The following is a 25,266-nucleotide window of genomic DNA, read 5'->3' as shown; positions in this document are numbered from 1 at the left end:
TGCAGATTTCCAAGACCAGCATCTGACGAAGTGAGTCTGTGCTCACGAAAGCTCATGCTCAAAACTTTTCTGTTAGTCTATAAGGTGCCACAGGACCCTTAGTTGCTGTTACAGATCCAGACTAACATGGCTACCCCTCCGATACTTGACACCATGCAAGGCACTGCATTTAGCCGTATGGAATGGACATCTATCAACCTCACAAGGAAGCTTGCACAAACTCAGACAGACGTCATTCTTCTCTCCAAATGCAAACGAATGGACATCATACCAAATGGATTAAAGGTGAAAAATCCTTTGCAAACTACATACTGTGCAGACTACAGTGAGAGATTATGCCATACACTCTCGAAGAAACTGAGGAACCACCTAATCAGCATCCTGTACAACAAACAGGAGAACATCAAAAAAGAGCTCTCAAATCTGGAGTCTTTCATAAAAGACCAACCTTCAACACAAACTTCCACACCGCTGAACTTTACTAAAATAAGACAGGAGATTTACATCAGACACTTCACTACTCTACAGAGGAAAAAGGACTGCAAGCGGTCTAAACTCCTGCCTGCCACACAGAACCACAGCAGTGGTACCACTAACTCAGCCAGCAATATCATCAATCTGCCAGCTACACACTCAGCTCAGCAGAAGAGTCTGCTCTTTCCCGGGGACTCTCTTTTTGCCCCACCACACGCACAAACATAATACAGTTCTGCAGTGATCTGGAAGCCTACTTTCGCCGTCTCAGACTCAAAGAATACTTTCAACACAACACTGACCAGCACACCGTTACACAGACACCCTCCCAGCAGCACAAGAAGAATAACTCCACGTGGACTCCTCCTGAAGGTAGAAATAACAGTCTGGACCTATATATAGAATGCTTTCGCCGACGTGCACAGGCAGAAATTGTGGAGAGACACCATCGTTTGCCTCACAACCTCAGTCGTGCGGAACGCAATGCCATCCACAGCCTCAGAAACAACCCTGACATTATAATCAAAGAGGCAGATAAAGGAGGAGCTACTGTCATCATGAACAGGTCTGACTACCAGAAGGAGGCTTCTAGACAACTCTCCAATACCAAATTTTACAGGCTACTTTCCTCAGATCCCACCAAGGAATACACTAAGAAACTACACCACCTGCTCAGGACACTCCCTACACAAGCACAAGAACAGATTTATACCAATACACCTCTAGAGCCCCATCTGGGGCTATTCTACCTACTACCCAAGATCCACAAACCTGGAAATCCTGCACGTCCCATCATCTCAGGCATTGGCACTCTCACTGAAGGACTGTCTGGTTATGTGGACTCTGTCCTCAGACCCTATGCCACCAGCACTCCCAGCTATCTCCGAGACACCACTGACTTCCTGACAAAACTGCAAGACATTGATGACCTACCAGAAAACACTATCCTAGCCACCATGGATGTAGAGGCTCTCTATACCAACTTCCCACACAAAGATGGAATAAATGCTGTCTGGAACAGTATCCCTGATGATGCTACAGCACGTCTGATGGCTGAGCTCTGTAACTTTATCCTCACACACAACTATTTCAGATTTGGCGACGACATATACCTTCAAATCAGCGGCACAGCTATGGGTACCTGCATGGCCCCTCAATATGCCAATATTTTCATGGCTGACCTGGAACAGCGCTTCCTTAGCTCTCGTCCACTAACACCCCATCTCTACTTACGCTACATTGATGATATCTTCATCATCTGGACCCATGGGAAGGAGACTCTGGAGGAATTCCACCGGGATTTCAACAACTTTCACCCCAACATCAACCTCAGCCTGGAACAGTCCACACAGGAGATCCACTTCCTGGACACCACGGTGCTAATACATGATGGCCACATCAATACCACCCTGTACCGTAAACCTACTGACTGCTACGCCTACCTTCATGCCTCCAGCTTCCATCCCAGACACACCACATGATCCATTGTCTACAGCCAAGCACTAAGATATAACTGCATTTGCTCCAACCCCTCCGACAGAGACAAACACGTACAGGATCTCTACCAAGCATTCTTGAAACAGCAATACCCACCTGAGGAAGTGAAAAAACAGATCAACAGAGCCAGACGTGTGCCATGAAGCCTCTTACTACAGGACAAGCCCAAGAGAGAAACCAACAGAACACCACTAGCCATCACCTGCAGTCCTCAGCTAAAACCTCTACAGCGCATCATCAGGGATTTACAACCCATCCTGGACAATGATCCCACACTTTCACAGGCCTTGGGAAGCAGACCAGTCCTTGCCCACAGACAACCTGCCAACCTGAAGCAAATCCTAACCAGCAACTGTACACCGCACCACAGTCACTCTAACTCAGGGACCCATCCACGCAACAAACCTCGTTGCCAGCTCTGCCCAATGAATCTACACCAGCAACACCATTACAGGACCTAACCAGATCAGCCACACCATCGTGGGTTCATTCAGCTGCACATCTACCAATATAATTTATGCCATCATGTGCCAGCAATGCCCCTCTGCTATATACATCGGACAAACTGGACAGTCTCTACGTAAAAGAATAAACGCACACAAATCAGACATCAGAAATGGCAATATACAAAAACCTGTAGGACAGCACTTCAATCTCCCAGGCCACACAGTAGCAGACTTAAAAGTAGCTATCCTACAGCAAAGAAATTTCAGGACCAGACTCCAAAGAGAAATTTCTGAGCTACAATTCATCTGCAAATTCGATGCCCTCAGCTCTGGCTTAAACAAAGACTGCGAATGGCTGGCTAAATACAGAAGCAGCTTCCCCTCCCTTGGTGTTCACACCTCCAGATCAACTGCTGGTAGTAAGCCTCACCCTTGCTGACTGAGCTAACCTTGTTATCCCAACCTTTGCTCTGGCTTATTTATACCTGGCTCTGCAGATTTCCAAGACCAGCAACCGATGAAGTGAGTCTGTGCTCACGAAAGCTCATGCTCAAAACTTTTCTGTTAGTCTATAAGGTGCCACAGGACCCTTCGTTGCTGTTACAGATCCAGACTAACACGGCTACTCCTCCGATAGTAATCAAACCGTAGCTTTCCCAGAAAGAACGCTTTTACTTTGGGGGAGGGGGTTAAGTTGCAGGAAGAAGTATGGATGTAAAGGGTTATTTTCACAAAAAGATGGGCAGCCGTGCTATCGCCCCTCTCCACCCCCACCCAGGGCCCTCTGTCATGAGTCCTCTGTGGACCTTGCCATAGCAGTGGGCAGCTGTGCTACCAGCTCTCTCCAACCCTGTGAGTCCCCACAGTGATTTGTGCACCCCACCACACATGGGTACCAAAAAAAAATCGCACCCTGGTTGTCATCAAAAGAATGAGTGTATCTGCGGGGAGGACAGGGTTAAGCAGCAGGCTGCATAAAACTTTTTAAGGATGACAAGGATTCAAACTGTGCATTGCACAAGCCATCACTTATTCACACCATTTCATTGTGGACAAAGTAAGCTACTGTCCACTTTACAAGTGGGGGCGGGGGGCGCAAAGCAGGGGATGCAGCCACATGGTGAGGGTGAAGGGTTTGATTCCAGCTGCATGGATGGCTGGGTGAGGAAGGATCCCTGTAAACTAAAAAGCAATGAAGAGGAAAGGGAAGTGGAAGGTCAGAAGGCCTGGAGAGCCTGCCAGTCATGTGGAGCGGGGAAGACAGCGAGCCCGCCAGTCACATGGTGTGGCAATGAGCTCCAGGGAAATGTAAAAAGGCAGGGAGCACTCCAAAGAAATCCAATCCAAATTCCTATGCTTCTTTAGGTTGCCAAAGAAGACATCACCCTCCTAAGAATAACAGATAGTGAAAAAGAAGAGATGCTCATCCTATGTGAGCACAAGCCTGGAAAATCTGCCAAAATGCTATGTAATGCCATTATATGAGATCACTATCTGGTTGCCTGGCATGGCAAGGTGTACTATCGTGGAAGCCACAATAAGTCAGGTCTGCCCAAAAACCTTGTAGATAAAATACAAGAGTACCTGGATGAGGCCCTCCTGGAGATCTCCTAAAATGATAAGTGCTCCATCTCCAGAAATATTAACACGCTGTTCTGAGGGTCACAGATCCATAGAAAACCTGTACCCATACCTATACCCAGGCGCAACTCACTTTTAACGTTCAAAAAGCAAACTAAGAAAACTAACAAACAAATGACCTCACCAGAACAGCTGGGCCCCAGGGGCTTAGGAACTGTTGTAGAGGGGACCTGCATGAAGGGGACTGGATCCAGGTCTATGGTGAAGAACTTCAGACTGTCAGGAACAGCTTTCTCAGGTTCCTGCTGGTTGCACCCATCCTCCTCTCCATTGGCCTCTTCCTCCTAGCCCCACAGCTCCTCCTAGCTCAGCCCAGACTCTGGAACAGGGCCTCCGGAAGTGTTGAAATTCAGAATGGGCAACATGGTTGGATCCTCTCCAAGAAGCAAGTGCAGCTGTTCATAATATGGGCAGGTCTCTGGAGATTACACAGACTGCCAGTTGGTTTCTCGAACTTTGTGATATACCTGCAGGAGTTCTTTCACCTTTACCTGGCATTGCATAGAGTCCCAGGAGTAACCTCCAGAGCTCATCCCGCACGACAACTTCTCAATTATGTCCGCATTTCTCTTGGGCTATGTCTACACGTGAAGCCTACATCGAAGTAGCCTATTTCGATGTGGCGACATCGAAATAGGCTATTTCGATGAATAACGTCTACACGTCCTCCAGGGCTGGCAACGTCGATGTTCAACATCGACGTTGTGCAGCACCACATCGAAATAGGCGCTGCGAGGGAACGTCTACATGCCAAAGTAGCACACATCGAAATAAGGGTGCCAGGCACAGCTGCAGACAGGGTCACAGGGCAGACTCAACAGCAAGCTGCTCCCTTAAAGGGCCCCTCCCAGACACAGTTGCACTAAACAACACAAGATCCACAGAGCCCACAACTGGTTGCAGTCCCTGTGCATGCAGCATGGATCCCCAGCTGCAGTAGCAGCAGCCAGAAGCCCTGGGCTAAGGGCTGCTGCACACGGTGACCATAGAGCCCCGCAGGGGCTGGAGAGAGACCGTCTCTCAACCCCTCAGCTGATGGCCGCCGTGGCGGACCCCACAATTTTGATGTTGCGGGACGCGCAACGACTACACGGTCCCTACTTCGACGTTCAACTTCGAAGTAGGGCGCTATTCCCATCCCCTCATGGGGTTAGCGGCTTCGACGTCTCGCCGCCTAACGTCGATGTTAACATCAAAATAGCGCCCAACACGTGTAGCCATGACGGGAGCTATTTCGAAGTTAGTGCCACTACTTCGAAGTAGCGTGCACGTGTAGACACGGCTTTGGACACTCAAAGTCTGCTCGTCACTGATTCCTCTCCCCAAACTGCAAGAAGATCCAGAATCTCCTGATAGCTCCATGCTGTAGCTCTCTTGTGACCCTGAGAAAGAGAAGTTACTCACCGTAGTAACGGTGGTTCTTCGAGATGTGTCCCCGTGGGTGCTCCACCATAGGTGACGGCTTGGCCGGCGCCGCAGATCGGATCTTCCAAGCAGTCTCTGCCGGACCGCGCATGCGCCGGTACGCGCCGCTCCCTGGCGCGCTCCTGGCCATGTGCGCGATCCGGTCCCCGCCAGTTCCTCGACCAACCGCCTCGGTTGCCCCTGCAAAACACTAACAGAGATCCGAAGCGGGGAGGATGGGCGGGAAGTGGAGCACCCACGGGGACACATCTCGAAGAACCACCGTTACTACGGTGAGTAACTTCTCTTTCTTCTTCGAGTGTCCCCGTGGGTGCTCCACCATAGGTGACTACCCAGCAGTAACCCAGATAGGTGGTGGGTAATCGGATTATGTGCAGCTGGTCCCCGAGAGGACCGCTGCAGAGAGACGGGTATCCTCTTGGAATACCCTGTGAAGGGCGTAATGTTTGGCGAACGTGTCGTAGGATGACCAGGTCGCCGCTCTGCAAATGTCTTTCAATGCAACGCCCTTGAAAAAGGCTGTTGATGCTGCCACCGCCCTGGTGGAATGAGCCCTGGGAGTGGCCGACAAAGGAGTCTTTCTGAGCTCGTAGCACATTTTTATGCAGGATACAATGTGCTTTGAGATTCTCTGCGATGAGAGACCTTCTCCTTTAGATTTGGGAGCGAGGGAGACCAGGAGTCTATCCGTTTTTCGGAAGGACTTGGTCCTGTCTACGTAGAAGGCTAGCGCCCTCCTCACATCCAGGAGGTGTAGGCGCGCCTCTTCGCTGGAGTTATGAGGCTTTGGATAGAACGAGGGTAGAACAATAGGTTCATTGATGTGAAACTCGGAAGAAACTTTGGGAACAAAGGCTGGATGCAGCCGTATGGTTACCGCCTCCTTGGAAAAGACAGTGCAGGGTGGCGTTGCCATGACTGCCGCAAGCTCGCTCACCCGACGGGCTGACGTAATTGCAAGAAGAAAGGTCGTCTTTACTGTAAGGAGGCGAAGGGGAACCGTGGCCAAGGGCTCGAACGGTGGTCCCATGAGTGTGGTAAGCACCAGGTCCAAGCTCCACGAAGGTGGAATCGGTTTCCGAGGGGGGTATAGGTTTACCAACCCTTTGAGGAACCTGGTAACCATAGGGTGGGCGAACACCGTGTGCCCTCCCTCCTCATGTCTGAACGCCGAGATGGCGGCCAGGTGGACCTTTAACGAGGATAGCGAGAGTCCTGCTCTCTTGAGGTCCAGTAAATACTCTAGAATTGTAGGTATAGGCACCGAAAGGGGGGCCAGCTGCTTGGTAGAACACCAAGCCATGAAGCGAGTCCATTTTTGTTTGTAGGTTTTCCTAGTGGAAGTCCTCCTGCTACTTTCTAGGACTTGCTGTACTTCCACTGTGCATGTGCTCTCTAGGGAGCTGAGCCATGGATTAGCCACGCTTGCAGTCGCAGGCTTTGGGGGTGCGGATGCACTATGGACCCCTGGGCTTGCGTGAGCAGGTCCGGCGCCACCGGAAGAGGCATCGGTGGGCGGTCCGACAGGCGCAGGAGTAGGGGGAACCATGGTTGGCGATCCCATGTTGGGACTATCAGGATCATCCGAGCCTTGTCTCTCCTGGCTTTTTGCAGAACCTTGTGGATCAGCACTGCGGGGGGAAACGCGTAAAGCAGGGGGCCTTCCCACGGGATCGCGAACGCGTCCCCCAGGGACCCCCGGCCCAGCCCTGCTCTGGAGGAGAATCGTGGGCACTGTTTGTTGTGCTGAGTGGCAAACAGATCTATTTGGGGAAACCCCCATGCGTGGAAAATAGGCCGTAGTAGATCGGGACGGATCTGCCACTCGTGGGTGAGCGCAAAACGTCTGCTCAACTGGTCTGCCTTCACGTTGTGCGTGCCCGGCAAGTAGGAGGCTCTCAGGATTATATCGTGGGCGATGCACCAGTTCCATAGGCGGATTGCTTCCGCGCATAAGGTACGGGATCGAGCTCCTCCTTGCCTGTTTATGTAAAACATGGTGGAGGTATTGTCTGTACTGATCCCGACGACTTTGCCTTGTATACGGTCTCGAAAGTGTTTGCAGGCGTTGAACACTGCTCTGAGCTCTAAAACATTGATATGCAGAGACTGTTCCGTGGGTGACCACAGTCCTTGAGCCACCTCTTCGCCCATGTGCGCTCCCCACCCTATGAGGGAGGCATCCGTAGTGAGGAAAACCGATATTTGCGGCTGATGGAAGGGTACCCCTGTTAGCAAGTTCCCGGGGTTTACCCACCATTGCAGGGATTCGCGCACCCCAGGTGGGGGCGACACCACCCTGTGAACGGTGTGTACTGCCGGCTTGTATACACTTGCCAGCCAATGTTGCATGCCGCGCATGTGCAACCTGGCGTTCTGTACCACAAACGTAGCCGCTGCCATGTGGCCCAGCAGCTGCAAGCACGTCAAGACCGGCACCGTAGGGCTGAAGGTGATGACCTGCACGAGGGAACCGATGGCTCGAAAGCGAGCCTCTGGAAGGTATACTCTCGCCGAGACTGAGTTTATGCGAGCCCCTATGAACTCTATGTCCTGTGAGGGGTCTATCTTTGATTTTGCCATATTGATAACCAGGCCAAGTGCGGAGAACGTGTTTGCTGTGACGCGTATCATGCGGAGAACCTCCCTTTTCGAGGTCCCTTTGAGCAGGCAGTCGTCCAGATACGGGAAAATAAACACCCCCTGTCTGTGCAGGTAGGCTGACACCACTGCCAAGGTCTTGGTGAAGACTCTGGGGGCCGAGGAAAGGCCAAACGGTAGGACCTTGTATTGGAAGTGTTCGTTGCCCACCATGAACCGGAGAAAACGTCGGTGAGCCGGATGAATGGTTATGTGGAAGTACGCGTCTTGTAGATCGAGGGCTGCGAACCAGTCTCCATCGTCCAGTGCTGTAAGGATGGAGGCAATAGTGATCATCCGAAAACGTTGCTTGCGCAGATACCTGTTGAGGCCACGAAGGTCTAAGATGGGCCTCCAGCCTCCTGTCTTTTTCTCCGTCAGGAAATACCGAGAGTAGAACCCTTTCCCTTGCAGTTGCTCCGGCACCTTTTCCACCGCCCCTATGAACTCTAGGTGGGCCACCTCCTGCCTGAGCCTGGCTACATGGGAGGCCTCCTGGGGGTGGGGCTTGGGCGGGGGTCGCGTCGGCGGGAGCGACTGGAAGGGGATGGCGTACCCCGTGGCTATGATCTCCAGCACCCATTTGTCTGTGGTGATCCTTTGCCACTGGTCGTAGAATGGTCGGAGGCGATGGTGAAAAAGTCGTTTCGGATGATCTTGTGCAATGGTGGTGATGGCGCAGCCCTGGATTTGTATGTCAAACTTGTGGCCTTTGGCCCCGCCCCGAGGACGTACGGCCCTGTTGTGAGCGTCGCCTGGGGGTTCTGTACTGCTGGTGCTGCTGATGCCGCCCTTGCTCGTAACCCCTGTGATACTGGGGGCGCTGTTGCTGGTATTGGTACCGCCTTTGCTGTGGGTAGTACCTTTTCTTTGAGTATGGAGGGGTGTAAATCCCCAGGGTCCTGAGTGTGGCTCTTGAGTCTTTACTGGAATGAAGGACCGAGTCAGTTGATTCAGCAAACAGCTTCTGCAAGTCGAAGGGAAGGTCGATTATCTTCGCCTGCAGATCTCTCGGTATGCCCGAGGTCTGGAGCCAGGACTCCCGTCGCATCACCACTGCAGTTGCTGTGGAACGTGCTGCCGTGTCCGCAACGTCCAAAGCAATCTGAACTTCCATCCTCGCAGCCGCGTAGCCCTCTTGCACTATGGCCTTGAGGACCGGCTTTTTGTCCTCTGGAAGCGAGTCCATGAGGGAAGTTAATCTGGCATAGTTGTCGAAATTATGGTTCGCCAAGTGCGCTGCATAATTTGCCATTCGCAAGGTTAAAGTGGAGGAGGAGTAGACCTTTCTGCCGAACAGCTCTAGCTTCTTGGCATCTTTGTCCATTCCCCCTGTTTTAAATTGAGATGTTTTTAATCTTTGCTGCGAGGACTCCACCACCAAGGAGTTTGGCTGGGGGTGGCTAAACAAGAACTCCATGCCCTTCGCCGGCACGAAGTATTTCTTATCCGCTCTCTTTTGGACAGGCGGAATAGTTGCCGGGGTCTGCCATATGGTAGTGGCGGACTCCAAGATCGCTTCATCAAGCGGGATTGCTACTCTGGAGGAGGCCGGGGAGCTCAAATTTTTAAGGAGCTTATGATGTTTCTCTTGCACTTGTGCTGTCTGGATGCCTTGCGTGAAAGCTACCCTCTTAAACAGCTCCTGAAACTGTTTGAGATCGTCCTTGGGATGGACGTCCCCTAAGGCCGTGGCCTCATCCGGGGAGGAAAACGAGGAACCGCTGGGGTACATTTCTTTGGACCCTTCCGGTTCTTGATGGTGATGGTGCGCCCTCTCGCTGGAGGTTTGCGAGGGAAAATCTCGTGGGTCCACGGCCAGCCCCCCCTGGGATGCTTGAGTCTCCGTCCCCGATCGCGATTGCCCTCGGGGGTACGAGGTAATATGTGGGTATCTCTCCCTGGTAGATTGCCGATGGTGTCCATGCCCCGCGTGGAAGGGACGACCATGGTAGTATAGGCACTGTTCCTGGGAAGGTGACCTTGACCATTCCCTTTGCACGTACCCTGTGTGTCTGGGAGAGGGGGATTGTCGAGACACTGGAGAGAGCGATTTTGCATAATAGTCCAGCGATTCAAATCCCAGGAAGGGCGAGGGTGGTGCCAGCCATGGGGAGGCTGATTGCAGGAAAGGAGAAGGGGGCTCCGGGTAGGCTAGGGGGGGCCCCTGCCTTCTGGTTGGAGTCTGCAACATGAGCGGAGGGCTGTGAGAGAAGAGCTCCACAGCCCTGTCTGGAGAGGGGCTGCAATGCCTCCTCTTGTGTGCAGCCTTCCCCCTCCCTTGAGGAGGTAACTCCGCCCCCTGATGGGCGGGGGATCCCGGCCCCGTCGGCACCGTGCTAGGCACGCTCGAGGGCGGTGCCACACGTGCGGAGTCCTTGTGCGCCTGCAGGCTACGTGCCTGCGCGCCCTGCACCGCCGGTTCCCCGGGGATCGGTGCCGCTGCCTGCGGTGCCGCTGGTACCGGCGCTTGCTTAGCCGCCGCCCTGCCTGCGGTGCGGGGCGGCTGGCTGATCATCGGAGGCTGAGCCGCTTCCACGTGGCTCTCCGTGCCGCCGCCGATCAGCTGTTGCTGCGGCTGGGGGCTGCTCGCTCCTCCCGTCCCGCTCACTGTTGCTGCCGGCAGGGATCGGGTTGGAGAAACTTTCCTCCGTTTTTGCGCTGATGGAGTGAGGGAGGCAGCTTTCCTTCTAAGGGCCCCGGAGGGTCCCTCCTGCTGCGGCCGCTCCGGCACGTCTGGCTGGAGGGCCTTGTCAAGAAGCAGCAGTTTAATTCTCATCTCCCTGTCTCTCCGTGCTCTGGTCGTTAACTTTGCACAGAAGGCGCATTTTTGTGCCACATGGGACTCCCCCAGGCACCTTATGCATAGACTGTGCCCATCGGACACTGGCATCGCCTCTCGGCAGGACTCACATTTTTTAAAGCCTGAGGAGGACATTGTTGGTGAGTCTTTGAGTTTGCTTGTGGGTACTTAGCACTTCTTTGTGCTGTTTCCCCGTCCGATGGCCTGCCTCCGCAGGAGGGCTGATGGGCCCTAGCTCCCGGCCTCCGGCGCTGGTTACTGGGACTGGCTTGAGCTGTCCCTCCGTAGCTTGTTTGTTGTTTGTTTTTTTTTTGCAAAATAACAACCGGTTACTTATGGTATCCTAAGAACTGAAAAACTTTAAAGAGAAAAACAAATAAAGTCGTTGAATACGCTATGTGGCTTTAGCCTAGTCGGATTCCGTCTGCAGCCGACGGCGGTTGAGAGGAACTGGCGGGGACCGGATCGCGCACATGGCCAGGAGCGCGCCAGGGAGCGGCGCGTACCGGCGCATGCGCGGTCCGGCAGAGACTGCTTGGAAGATCCGATCTGCGGCGCCGGCCAAGCCGTCACCTATGGTGGAGCACCCACGGGGACACTCGAAGAAGAACTAAGCAGATCACTACCGAGTGCTCATGATTGCAAGAGATGGATACCAATGTGACGGCTACTGATGCTTTGCAATGGCTACCGATGTAGTGAGATGCAATGCGTAAAAGAAATTTTAGCTTCTGGGTGCTTCTTATATTTCCCGGGATTGCTGGCGATGAATTCAAATTCGTGGAGTTCCTGTGACCTACTTCCTGTGCACCTGGAGAGCAGCGGAGATGGAAGCAGCCATACATACCAGGTAACCATGTAGCTTTGTGGGATACATATGGGACACTTCTGTAGGCTAATAAATTTGATTTTCAGACATGGCACTTCCACACTGGCCTTCATTCAAACTTTTAAATTCAAACTTGACACTACACCCAGCCACTTTCTATGATGTTATGATATCGATATTAGTGCATCATAAAATCAAGGTAATGGTATTTACAGTGAAAACAGTGACATTGTAATATCGAGCTAACTGCCTTAAATTCGACTTTATCAGGTAGTGTAGACATAGCCGTAGCCTGACAAAGCCAGACTTCTTTATTGTGAATCAGCCTTGTATAACAATTCAGTTGTATTTAAAACACATTGTGTTCACCATTTCAGAGTGTATTAAATAACTGAGAGAAAGTATTGTTCTGATCATCTAGTCAGATGTTATACAGTTTCCTTAATATAACTCTCAGGGCAGAACTTTTAGAAAAACTTTCAATCTTGATTTAAAAATTTCCACTGAAGGAGAATCTACCACAAATGCTTAATAAATCGTTCCCGTGGCTACTTACTCATTTTTAACCAATTATGACTTACTTCCAGCCACTGGACCACATTGGCCTCTCTCTGCTGGACTGAAGATGACATTGTTAAGAATTTGTGTCCAATGTAAGCATTTATAGACTGTGACCAAGTCACCCCTTAACGTTCTGTTTGTTAACTAAATAGAATGGGTTCTTTAAATCTATCAATACAGGTAATTTTTTCTAATCATTCAATAATTCTCATGGCTACTCACTGAAATCTAATTTATCAACATCAGTCTTGAACTGTAGACACCAAAACTGGACAGTGAATTCCAACAATAGTCAGACCAGTAACAGGTAAGCTGTTTCTACACATGCCACTTTCCTCCGACAGTGGCATGCTAATGAACAGCCCAAAATATGCTAATGAGGCATGGGTGCAAATTCCTGGCACCTCATTAGCATAAGGTCACGTGATTTGGAGTCCAGAAGGAAAGTGGCATGTGGACAAACAGATGTACAGAGGCAAAATAACTTCTTTATTCCTACTCAAAATTCCTCTTATTATGCACTCAATCATTGTATTAGCCCCCTTTGATCACAGTATCACTCTGGAAGCTCATTGTCAGCTGATTATTGCCACTGCCTCATCTTTTTTCTGACATACTGAGTCCGAGGATAGAGTCCCCCATCCTGTAAGTGCAGCCTGCACTCTCTATTCCTAGTTATACCTTTACATTTAGCTGTATCAAAATGCATACTGTTTGCTCGTGCCCAGCTTGCATTCTTAGCCCTCAAAGCTTATAAGGGAACATCTGATTTTAGAGATCCTGAATGAGAGTCCCAGCAGTGGGTTACGCTGTAATAAGACAGAAACTAGACTCTTATCCCTTTTTCCCTTTGCAAAAGCTAAATAAATACAATTTTGGAACTGAGTTCAATAGTCATAAGGACGACAGCCAGCTGGGGTTTCTCACTGATGTCCTAACAATACCAGCTCAGTTTAAAAATGTTAAACTCTACATAATTTTTTTGCCAGAGATTTTTTTGTATAACTCCTACTCAAGCTAACAGCCAGGCCATCTTTCCACAAAATCATGTAGGGGTAAAGGAAAGTGTGGTACTCACTTATAGTTGTCATCTTCCACAAACTTTTGAAGTTCCTCGATATAGCGGACAGACTTTAAGTATTTTTGCACATGGGGTAAAGTTATGAGATGATCTGTAGAGCATAAAAAAAAAAGGGACAAAATAAATCTCTACAACTTCAAAAATAAAAGCAATTCTTTAATTTTCTCTGGTTCTTTTGATTTTATGAATGGAACTGAAAGGAAACCATGCAACTACACAAAGGAGAAACTGTCTAGGAATATTTTTTGTTAGACTGTGAACAAAAATGTTAAGGATTTTATCAAGTAAAGGTGTGGTTGTAATCTATCTGTTCATGAGATTCAGCTGCAGATCTCCCCTAGAATTGGGTGACTTAGTACACACTCTCAATCTACAAGGAGAAAAGTAAGGTTCATGTATTAATGAGCAAACTACAGACAATTTGGCTCAAAAGCACAACAAATATTTTGGATTCTTATTTGAAACATAATGGCGAGAAGCATCAAGACAAGATTTCAGCCTGAGGGTTCAGGAGTAAAGAACAGGCACCAAAGGGAAATGACTCCTGTCTTATTTCATATGTCCCTCTCCTTGCCAACAGGGCCCCGGAAGCATTTAATAGGTAGACTTCTGATGAGAATCAAAAGAAGAGGCCACTTATAAAGTGCAATGACTGCCGTTCTTCAGGATGTGTCCCCTTATAGGTTTTCTACTTCAGGTACGCATGAACTCCTTGTATGCTTGATTGGAGATTTTCCATTAGCAATAGCAGACACCAACACACCAAGGCTACATAGGAGTTAGTGTGAGAACTCCACCCAAATGTTCCACAGAGAACAGTCCGAAGCAGAGGGGAAGGAGGGCCATAATAGAACACCCAGAAGGATACACATCTTCTAGAACTTCAATTACTGCACTAGGTGAAGTAAAAAAGAGTTATTCACCGACATGTGTTGTTCATGTCCATTTAATTACATGTACTCCCAACTATACATACAAAATGATGGGGACTAATTTAGTTATAGCCATGCAAGAGAGACATCTTGGAGTTATTGTGGATAATTCTCTGAAAACATCCATTCAATGTGCAGCAGCAGTCACAATGCAAACAAAATGTTAGCAATCATTAAAAAGAGGATAGAGAATAAGTCAGAGATTGCCTTCACATAAATGCATGGTACACTCCCATCTTGAATATTGCATACAGATGTGGTCTCCTCATCTCAAAAATATATAATGGTATTAGAAAAAGTTCAGAAAAGGGTAACAAAAATGATTACGGGTTTGGAATGGGTGCCATATGAAGACAGATTAAAAAGACTGGGACTGCTTACCTTAGAAAAGAGGAGACTAAGGAGGGATATGATAGAGGTCTATAAAATCATGACAAGTAGGGAAAAAGTGAATAAGAAAAAGATTTTTACTTGTTCCCATAACATAAGAACTAGGGGTCAGCAAATGACCTTAACAGGTAGCAGATTTAAAACTAACCAAAGGAAGTTTTTCTTCATGCAGTGCACAGTAGGCCTGTGGAACTCCTTGCTGCAGGATTGAAGGAGTTTTGCCTTTCCCCCCTACATGTCTCCCAGGCCCGGCTGGGCTCTTGGCATCTAGAGCAACATAACATGTTTTGCAAACGAAACATCTGCTCTCTTGGAGGCAAGCCACAAGGAGCTGTGTTGCTTTAACTAGGTGTTTTCCGAGAGTTCATGTTCAAGGACTGGGAGGAATGATGTGGCTTTTTTAGAGATAGAGGTGTTGAGCCAGTTGTATTGTAGCTGATTGCTTTTCTCATAATAATGTGCTTTCACTTGGTTATAAAAGCTGTGAGAATAATAAACTCAGGGCCTTCAGACTATAGAACTGTTGGCCCCCTGCTGTCTATGTTTGTCTTTGTCTTTCATCCTTCGCGGTATCGCACCTCTGGGACCTGTCACAAAAAGAAATACTACAGAGGATGTTGTGAAGACCAGGACAGTGTTCAAAGAAGAGCTAGATAAATTAATGGAGGTTAGGTCCATCCATGGCTAGTAGCCAGGATGGGTAGGAATGATGTCCCTAGTCTTTGTTTGTCAGAGGCTGGAAATGAATGACAGGAGAGGGATCCCTTGATAACTACCTGTTCTGTTTACTCCCTCTGGGGCATCTGGCATGGGCCACTGTTGGAAGACAGCATAGTGGGCTAGATGGACCTTTGGTCTGACCCAGTATGGCTGTCCTTTATGTTCTTGTGGAGGCTGTTTGAGGAGGAGAGGAGTATATGACACTAGCCTCCTTATGAGATGGTACCAGAGATCTGACAAATCGCTGCCAATAAGTAGCCTATGGGCCAAGTACTAATGTTGTGGGAGGGGAGCACATAGGATGAGAGGTAGAGTGCAGGGTTGGACTCCCCCACCCTTGTTGATGAGCAGAATCTTCCCAGTGATGTTCAAGGAATGGGATCCTGAACAATAGAGAACCCTGAAGAAAAAGAGAGGAAACTGACTGGAAGCCATCTTTTTGATTCTCAATATAATCCACCGAAGGAATACCCACAGAAAATGTGGAGAGTCCTGTGGAACCAGAGAACAGTGGTAATCTGGAGAGCATGCTCTTGGTATTGAGAGTCACTTGATTTCATGAGGAACAGGGACTCCATTTCATTCATTACAGACACACCCTTGGTATATCTGAATACTTGTGCTACTGATTAGTGGGAGTGGTATCCATGTGGTAGCCAAGGATGAAATAGCTGAAACCAACAGTACCAATGATGGGGAAGGTTGAGGGGAAGGTGCATTGGTGGAGATGCTGCTAGTGTCTGGTCCCATTACTTGGTCAGCAAAGAGGCTGAGAAATCACTAGAGAACGGTGGGGCTGCGCCCAGAGGAGTACTTGTATTTGACATCCTTGACCCTGGTGAAGGGTAGAGAGGTCCAATCAGAGCCATGTCTCTTCTTTCTGGGCTTACCTGTGCCATAAGAGGAGCCCTTCATAAGAGGTCAAGATTTCAGAGATCACAGATTTCACATATTACAAGGGCTTTATTTAGAGCTGGATACTTAACGAGTGTCCACACTTCTTCTTTCTGCACTGAAGCCTCTGAAGTCTTCCTTTTCGTAGGGGTAGCCTGACCCACAGCTGAAGGTGTACTAGATTGCTCCATAGACAGATTTGAGGGGAGGAGGGATGGGGAGAAAAGAAGAGAGGGAGCAGCATGTCCTCATCTGATGAAAAGCTGCTAGTAGCTAAGTGTTCTATTTCCAACAGTGTCAGTTCTTGTTCTTCTTGGCTCTGAATTTGAAGTCAGGGAGAAGTTGCACTTCTGGGAGACATGGGTCCTTCCCCAAGGAATGGACATACACAGACTGGCTGCTGCTAACAGGTGTAGCCATTCACCAGGAGAAACTGTTTAAAAATCTCATGAGCCAGGCATGTGCTGCCAAGAGACTGAGGCTCCCAGAGGAGGCAGAGAGGAACAAAACAACTCTTACTATTTATCTCTACCACAGGCATCTAACAGGGCCTCTTACCTCTTTTATAGCATATTCTGGGAGGACATTCTAGCTAATCCTTTTGCCTTAAAACTCTCCTCAAAGCTCTTGAAGCAAATGCATACTGAATTTAGACCCTTCAATCCTATAGATGCTCCCAAGAGGACAATTGAGTCTGCTTCACATTTAAATGTAAGAGAATACATGAAAAAGCACTACTGGCAGTTTCAGTATTGGCCCAATCACAGTTTCCTGTTCTTAGATGCTTCACAGTGGACTACAACTGTGCATTTAGCAAGTGTAACTTTTAGGATATAAAGGTGTAGCTGACAAAAGAAATAAGAAGGCTAGTGTTAGCCTGCATATGGAACACAGTGTTTCTAAAAACTTGCACACTAGTTCTATTAACAGAGAATACAAACACATTTTATGATTCAACTGCCTTATTTGATATTAAAACTGAGGTTCTGCAGATGCGAAAGTTAAGCACTTTAGCAATACAATACTTTATTCACGCACATTTTTCTCATATCCCTTTTCATATGAGGCTGACATCCCCTAATCATTTATTATATTAATATGAGTGAAGACCTACAAGTACAAACAACATAAAAGTTACCAACCATAGCTACAGGAGACTTGCAAATCAGCTATTATTCGGAGGATATTGTTCATCTGATTAGATCTTTGTTCATTCTCCATGATGCTGCCAGATGCAGGATATGCAGAATCAATGTAGATTAAATCCAAGAGATATATTCCTGAAATTAAAGATTATCAAGCATATAATAAAAAAAAAGTCACGTAACTACCAACAACAGAACATTCAGAAACCACCAGTAATCCATCTGTGCCTTTCCCATTGAACAAAGGAAGAAGATTATGAATAGCCAAAACATGAGTTTTGTGTAGTCAAAATTGTAAAACTTCTTACAGGAACATACAAAGTCTTGGAAGAAGTAAACTTTACCCACTAAGGCTCATGGCCTAATAAATTTGTTAGTCTCTAAGGTGACACAGAACTGTTTATTAATTATGAAGTTACAGACTAACATGGCTACCCCTCTGAAGCATTTATTGTAGAAATTTCTCTCACTAGTCCATTACCAATTTCTCCTTTAAACAGCAGGGTTAGAAGAGAAATTGATTTTCAAAAGCTTCTTGAAAACCAATAAAACAAAAGATGTAGAACATGAAATCTAAAATGATCTATAGCATAGAAATAACTGGAAACATTTAAAAGTTCACTGACAGTTGAGAAGCAGCATCAATCTCTCTAACAAAGTATTCATTTATGCTTATTAACACAGCCGTTCATTTCTCACATTGTAAACAAGGGAATTTTTCTGTGCTTAGGCATTTCTGTAAAATATTTGATTACAAACTGGAAGTGGACGAAAATCATATGGAGAAGCTCAGAAGTTCACAATCTTTAATTAAATAAGCCAAAAACCTCCTTGATATAACTTTACTGACTACAAATGAGTTACATTACACCAGGAATGAATTGCGTGGAGTCCAATAAAATAATCATGATGTCAAAGAATTATTTTCCTACACAATAGTACATGTCTCAATTTACCTCCTTATAATTATATAATACATACATGAAAGTTTAGATTGTTGGGTATTAATAGAAAATTAGTGTCTTTTGTACTGCTGCCTCACAATAGCCATAAAAGCCATCAATCGTAATACTTACGGCATGTTATTGAAGTTTTCTTACCAAGATAAGTATGGCTACAGATCCTTTAGCAGCCAAAAATAATCCAGCCATTTGGACTTTAGGATTTCTGAATATTTTAGCAATAGCCCTTGTGTGTATGTACCCTGACCTTGTCCCTACTGATGAGCCTTTAAACACAAGTTACTAATCTATCATGTTCAAGAACAATTTAATTTGAAAACCAATACATGTTGTGTGGTCTAACATATGTTGGCTATGAGATATAATAAGGAAGCTGTGTAGTAAAAAGTTCCAGCTGAGGCAGTTTGTACCTCTGTAGAATCCATGGAAAGAACACCATATGGTATTTCTAATGTATGAGAGCCAGAGGCAACCTTATAAATAACTGCTTTTTACAGCATTATGTCTTTCTGCAGGCCATCGGGACTCTGCATGTGCTCCTCCGCCTGTGAGGCAGTGAGCAGCTACTTTGCCTTTCTACATAGGGACCAACTGTACATGCTCATGATCCATATACTCCATTTCCTCCCCCTTGTGTCCTGAGCCAACCCCAAGTGGAGGGAGTATTTACTACCTGTGTAGAATGAGGAATTCCAGTGGGAGAGTCTCTATTCTACCCTGGTCCCACAGCCTGTCAGGGATGTTAGTTAATGGCTCCTTCGCAGACTCCTGAGCACAGACATGTACTTGGTGTGGTTCAGCACCATCCACAAAGCCTGCCCTTCTGCATTGTCAGAGAAAACCTGGCACATGCCTAACATGAGTGCGTCAGGTTGCAGCCCCTCTTCTGGCTCCTCCAGAAACTCCTGCTGAGATTTTGGCTGTAGTTTTCCCCACACCTCTTTGTTTTTGCACACCCTATCCATGGCCCCACCAAGTCACAAGATCTCATCAACCTCCATTTGGCCTTGGCCAAGGCAGCCATCTACAACACCTGGAAAAGGATGCTTAACTACAGGTGCTCTGAAACTGTGAGCCTATTTCCTCTTCTCCCTGATCTCCCACATCTGGGAGAGTTCCTCTGGATGGAGTCTGCTGGCTCCCTAGAGAGCTTCCAAGAGCAGTTAGTGCTGTCTGGGTTTTTCTGCTCAGTGTCCCGCTCTGGCTTACTCATTTTGCACCTTTGACATGTACCCTGACCGTTTTTTATTAGCTGTCCCCCATATTTGAGTGCTCGGGCACAATGGTCCTCCCCACTTGGCTCGCGGATGGGCCTTTAGAAGTGGACAGGCTTGCACCCAGCCACCTCTTGGTTTGTCCAATGAAGCATCTCTACACAGCTGTTCAGTCACATACTGGGAATCAGCTGCAGCACTGCTTCTGTGACCCAGACCTGTAGTCAGACCAAGCAACACTCAGTAAGTGTTGGCCCTCACTTAGGGCAGGCAACAAGAGTCTAAGGGCTCAGGCCTGTGGTCAGACCAAGACCACAGGAAATAAGCCCTAGCCCTCACTCAGGTCAGGCAACTATAATGCAGGGACTTGGGTTGGTGGTCAGGCTGAGCACACAGTCAAGAAGCCCTGGTCCCCATTCAGGGCAAGCAACTCTAGTCCAGGGGGCTATGGCCTGTGGTTGAGCTGAGCCTTTTTAAAAAAAAAATCACCAATCCAGGCCATAGCTCAGGGCTGGGTAACAAACAGTAGCACACTGTTCAAGTGTTCAGATCTATGCTCAGACCAAGCAATACTCAAAGGGGTCCTAGCTCAAGCAGAGAACCAACAATTGTAGGCAGTTTGCCTTTAGAAGTGGGAGGAAACTGGCACCCACAGATTGGGACAGCAGGGGGACACAGGCCCACCCACTCCAGTGCATCCCAGCCCAGGCCCCTAACAGTAGTAGAATGGGCTGCCGCTGGGTCAGCAGCGATCCTACCCGCAACATGCTGACTTTCCCACTGGTTTTGGTTCAGACAAGTTAATTCTGGCTTTCCCTGGGCTATTTCCACATTCACCACCAGGGCATACCTAGCTCCAAAGCAGGTCCTCCAGGTTGTTGGGGACTAGAACCTCTAGCAGGGTTGGCAGCTCCTCATGGTCAAATTCTATGGCTACATCTACACTAGAAGCATCTGCCCACAGAAGCTACTGCCGGAAGAGATGTTCTAACAAAACTTCTTTTGACAGATCTTATCTACACATAAAAGTAGATCAATCATTTGTTCCATTCTGTTGACAAAAGGGGCCCCCCGAGTGTTTATGTGGCTTTTTTGTCAACAGCTTCTGTCGACAAAACACATTTTGTGTATAGATGCTCCATGAGTTTTGTAGACAAAACCCTAGTTTTGTCTACAAAACTCTCTAGTGTAAACATAGCCTATGTGAAGTCCCAGCCATTCATCAGCCTCCCTTAGGCCCCCAGCAGACTCCCAGCTCAAGAGCACAGGGTAGGTGTCTGGCTCCTCTGGCAGCTAGGGCCTGACTGAACTCCTGGGATGGCTTTTTATATCTCTACTTTTGTCTCTGACTTTCATCAGGTGTTGGGATGGGACTGTGCCCCACCCACCAGGGTACTGGAAGGGGCTCCTCCCCACTAGGCCAGTTAGGCAGACACTCCACCACTCTACACTTTTGCATCACAAATTGCAACTTTTCAGTAACAATATCAAATTCAGAACCCTAACATCTACATTAAGAAAGCAAGTTCTGATCTGCATAAGTCACAGTAAGAGCAAATGTGTAAGTGGCTGCTTTCTGATTTTTGTGGATATTTTTCTTGACCAAGGGAAAAGCTATGTTTATGAAGGTAAGGCAAACTTAATGGGGCCTAATTCATATCCCTCAATGCAAAGTGGGATGAAAACACATAGGTCCCAATTCTCTTGTATGCTAAAGCCAATTTTACACCACTCTGCCAACATGAGCTGACTTTAAATTGGATGTAAATAACAATTTTCCTACTTTAAGGCCAAGTTGGCTGCCTAGAGAAATGTAAAGTTGCCTTAGTGTAATGGAGCATCAGGCCTTATCATTCTGATTCAGTAGCATTTTACAACACACAATTTGCTGTGATATAGATCACACAAGGTGAAGAGTCCTGGAGAATCAGAGTCATGAAATTAGAAAATGGTAAGTCTTTTGCTTCACAGGAAAAGTAGCAGATAAATGAAGAGGAAACACTGTACCCACCCATTCCCAAATCTTCACTGCACTTGTGGTCAAACCCCATACAGGTTTTCTTTAGTCAGGTCAAAACTGCAGATGTAAGAAGTTGGATAAGAGCAGAAGAATCATAAAAAACACAAAACATTAAATAAAAAAGAAACTGCCACCACCTGTCATTTGTTGAAATACATTTTAAACATATCCCAGGTATACAGCTATGACCTAGAAAATCTGTTTGGCTTGCCACCAATTACTCCTTTTTATACTGGAGAGTATGGAGACTCAACTACCCAAATACACAGGCTTGGCCAGGGGTAAGCAACCAAAATAGCAAGAAGAGTCTTTTTTTCTAATTCAGTAAAAAAACTCAATAATTCAAAAGCTGCAATGCATGTGAATATGACTTTATTATCAACACGATCAAAACACAAATACCGTATCATATTCCACAATGCACTGCACATATTAAAGGGGGAATTATCAAATGTTTGGAGACCACATATTGTCTGCTATTTAGATATGTTCAGTGTTGGGCTTTTACAAGTTCACTGTTTATCAGAAATAAGGAGGTTCTCTTTTTTTTTTTTTCCACTTTGTAATTATAGTGTCAGGAGCCACAAAGAATTCCTTAAAGAGACACAGGTTGAAATCCCTGGGCTTGGCTAACTGCAGTGCCAGCATCTAACTGATTATGCCAAACTGGCATTAAATCACCTTGTGAAATCTGTAAAGTAAACCTGTGATCATGCAAGGGAAACTGAGCAACAATTCTCTGTGCTCTCCCAGAGACTCCCAGAAATTGACAGAACTCTGCCAGGGTACAAAGCCTGACGAGGCAGATTCCATGGTTGGATAGATACCTAGAACATCCTCCCTACCCCAACCAGCCTCCGCTTTTCAGAAAGATTTTCAGTTCTTTCAGTATTTACTGTACCTGGGTACTCAGTACAAAGACATCACATCAACTCTGTATCTACTCCTCCAGCTTTGCAATAATGTACAAAAACATACAGAGTGCTGACTAAATTAACAAATGGCTCATCATGCACTGTTCACCCCCCACACACACACAGAGTCTATAAATATTTTATTCTGGAGCCATAATATTATTTTATGTCCAACTCTGGGAATCCCCCAGTGTGCCCCTCCATGCAGCTAAGTTAGCCTTCATCTCCCACTCAAACTAATGGCACAACTCTGGTTAACTTCAATAGGAGTGGACAGAGACCTTTATAAGTGAAGTGAGAAAAAGGCATACAAAATATACAGAGCTTGCAGAGCTGAATATTCAAAATGGAATAGAATGGAAACCATTACACATTCTTCATTATAATAATCATCACAGTAAGCACTACAATGTGTCAAAGGCATAGACCTATTTTGATTTTTTTATAGCAGTCAAATCATAATGCCGCTATGAGGCCACTGAGAGCTCCATGCCAGTCCCAAGCCTGGATGAAGGAGGAGGATTGGTCAGATGTGTGTCAATGCGCTGACTGTCAAACAACAATATGTATGAAATTTGACGCCAGTACAACCAAATGTTAAAAGATGCCGACTCGGACGTTGCCCGAATAAACAAGGTCTGCGATACCAATCGAGTGATCAGGGTTGGGTTGATAAGTTGGCTACCGAAAGAAAATTACACCTAACACATATGCTGTCCATTGGAACATGGAATGTCTGAACACCGTGGACAACTGGAAAATTAGAACTGCTTCAGAAGGAAATGGAGAGATATTGATATACTTGGACTGGCAGAGATGCATTGGAGGGGATCAGGAGAGATATGCGGTTGCGAAGTCATTTGGTCAGGAAACAAAAAACAGAGCATGAAGCAGGAATTGGATTCCTTCTTAGCGAAACAGCTAGAAGAGCATTATTAGGATACAGACCAATGAGTGCAAGAATGATGGTTACGTGATTCAAAGCAAAACCGTTCAACATCGCAGTCATTCAGGTGTATGCACCCACGTAGGACAGTACGGAGGAAGCAACTGGGCTATTCTATAAAGACTTGACAAAGATGGTGGAGGAGATACTGAAGAAAGACATGTTGATCATCAGAGGAGATTGGAATGCGAAGGTTGGAACAGATAATGAAAGTTGGGAGAGAGTCATGAGAAGGTTAGGATATGGAGAAAGAAACGAACAAGGTGAGAAACTGTTAGAGTTTGCTACAGAGCATGAGATGGTGATTTGCAACACGAGATTCCAACAAAAGGACTGCAGGAAGTGGACATGGTGATCGAATGACGGGAAGTCCAAGAACATGATAGATATGATTTTGATAAGAAGAAGATGGATAACATCAGTACAGCAGTGCCGAACTTTCCAAGGAGCAGATATAGACTCAGACCACAGTCTAGTGATCGCAAACATCAAGATAAAACTCAGAAGAAAATGTAAGACACAGTTTAAGAAAAGAAGAGATGTGGCGAGGCTATGTGAGGAGGAAACAGGGAATGCACACAGAACAGTGCTCGAAGAGAAGATTAAGAATATCGCCACAGAGAAAGACCTAGATAGGAGAGTCACAGGGATAGCCATTGCTATAGAAGAGGCAATTGAGCAGACTGTTCCAGAAGAGAAGATCGATAAGAAGTGGGTTACCCAGAAGACACTGACGTTGGTTCAAGAGAAAAGAGCGCTGAAGTTCAGAAGAGATGTTTCTGAGATGGCAGAAGAGCAATAAAGGATGAAATGCAATGAGGTAAGGAAAGCAGCCGGAAAGGATAAGGAGAAATGGTTAGAGGAGCAATGTGAAGATATTGAGAGGTATTATGGCAAACATGAGACCAGGGAGGTGTATAGGACAATTAGGAATATTAATAGGAAATGGCAACCGAAGCACATGGCAACCAAAGATGAGAAGGAAGAAGTGTTCATGAACAGTGAGAAGATTGTGCAGCGATGGACGAGATATTGCACCGATCTATACAAAGCACAGCTGGACCCGAGTGTCTTAGGGAGACTGATTGAAGAATTGAAAGAGATATTCCCCCCCGAGCATCGAGAGCGAGACCGATATTTCAAAGGAGGAAGTAGAAAAAGCCGTGAAACGACTAAAGAACAAAAAGAGCCCTGGAAATGATAAGATCACGGGAGAGATGATCAAATATGCCGGAGAAAGCATGATTCAGGAAATACACCGACCATGTAATATAGCATGGAAAGAAGGGAAGGCACCTAAGAAATGGACAAGATCTGTGATAGTGACAACACACAAGAAAGAAAGTATATTGGAGTGCAAGAACTACAGAACGATTGCCCTAACGAGTCATCTAGGTAAGGTGCTGATGATGATACTGACTGAGAGATTAAGATCACAGATAGAAGAACATATAGCAGATGAGCAAGCATGGTTCTGAAACAATAGAAGTACCATACAGCAGATATTGGCACTAAAACTGATAGTGGAGAAAGCGTGACAAAAGAACAAAAACGTATACACTTGCTTCGTCGATTTTCAAAAGGCATTTGACAGTATAGATGAGAAAGTGACCTGGGCGGTGTTGGAGTCATATGGAGTGGATAGCAGATTAATACGGTTGTTGAAATATATCAAGATAATGCAGAGGCACCCATGAGAACATGCGGGCAGTTGGGAAGCTGGTTTAAAACA

At 46.9% G+C, this 25,266-nt stretch overlaps 1 protein-coding gene across 3 annotated transcripts in view; it reads right to left on the bottom strand.

Moving 5' to 3' along the window:
• The window catches only part of RALGPS1 (Ral GEF with PH domain and SH3 binding motif 1), a 445,865-nt gene that overhangs the window by 129,657 nt on the left and 290,942 nt on the right, over positions 1-25,266 (bottom strand). For all 3 annotated transcript variants that reach the window (XM_075015701.1, XM_075015700.1, XM_075015702.1), the window contains 2 exons: positions 17,476-17,613; positions 13,395-13,488 (listed from right to left, as the gene is read on the bottom strand). In XM_075015701.1, the coding sequence (XP_074871802.1) occupies positions 13,395-13,488; positions 17,476-17,613 (232 nt within the window). The remainder of the gene's footprint in view (positions 1-13,394; positions 13,489-17,475; positions 17,614-25,266) is intronic.

Source organism: Carettochelys insculpta, chromosome 21, assembly GCF_033958435.1.
Source record: "Carettochelys insculpta isolate YL-2023 chromosome 21, ASM3395843v1, whole genome shotgun sequence".
Lineage (NCBI taxonomy): Eukaryota > Metazoa > Chordata > Testudines > Carettochelyidae > Carettochelys > Carettochelys insculpta.
This window is presented reverse-complemented; position numbering and strand designations above follow the sequence as displayed.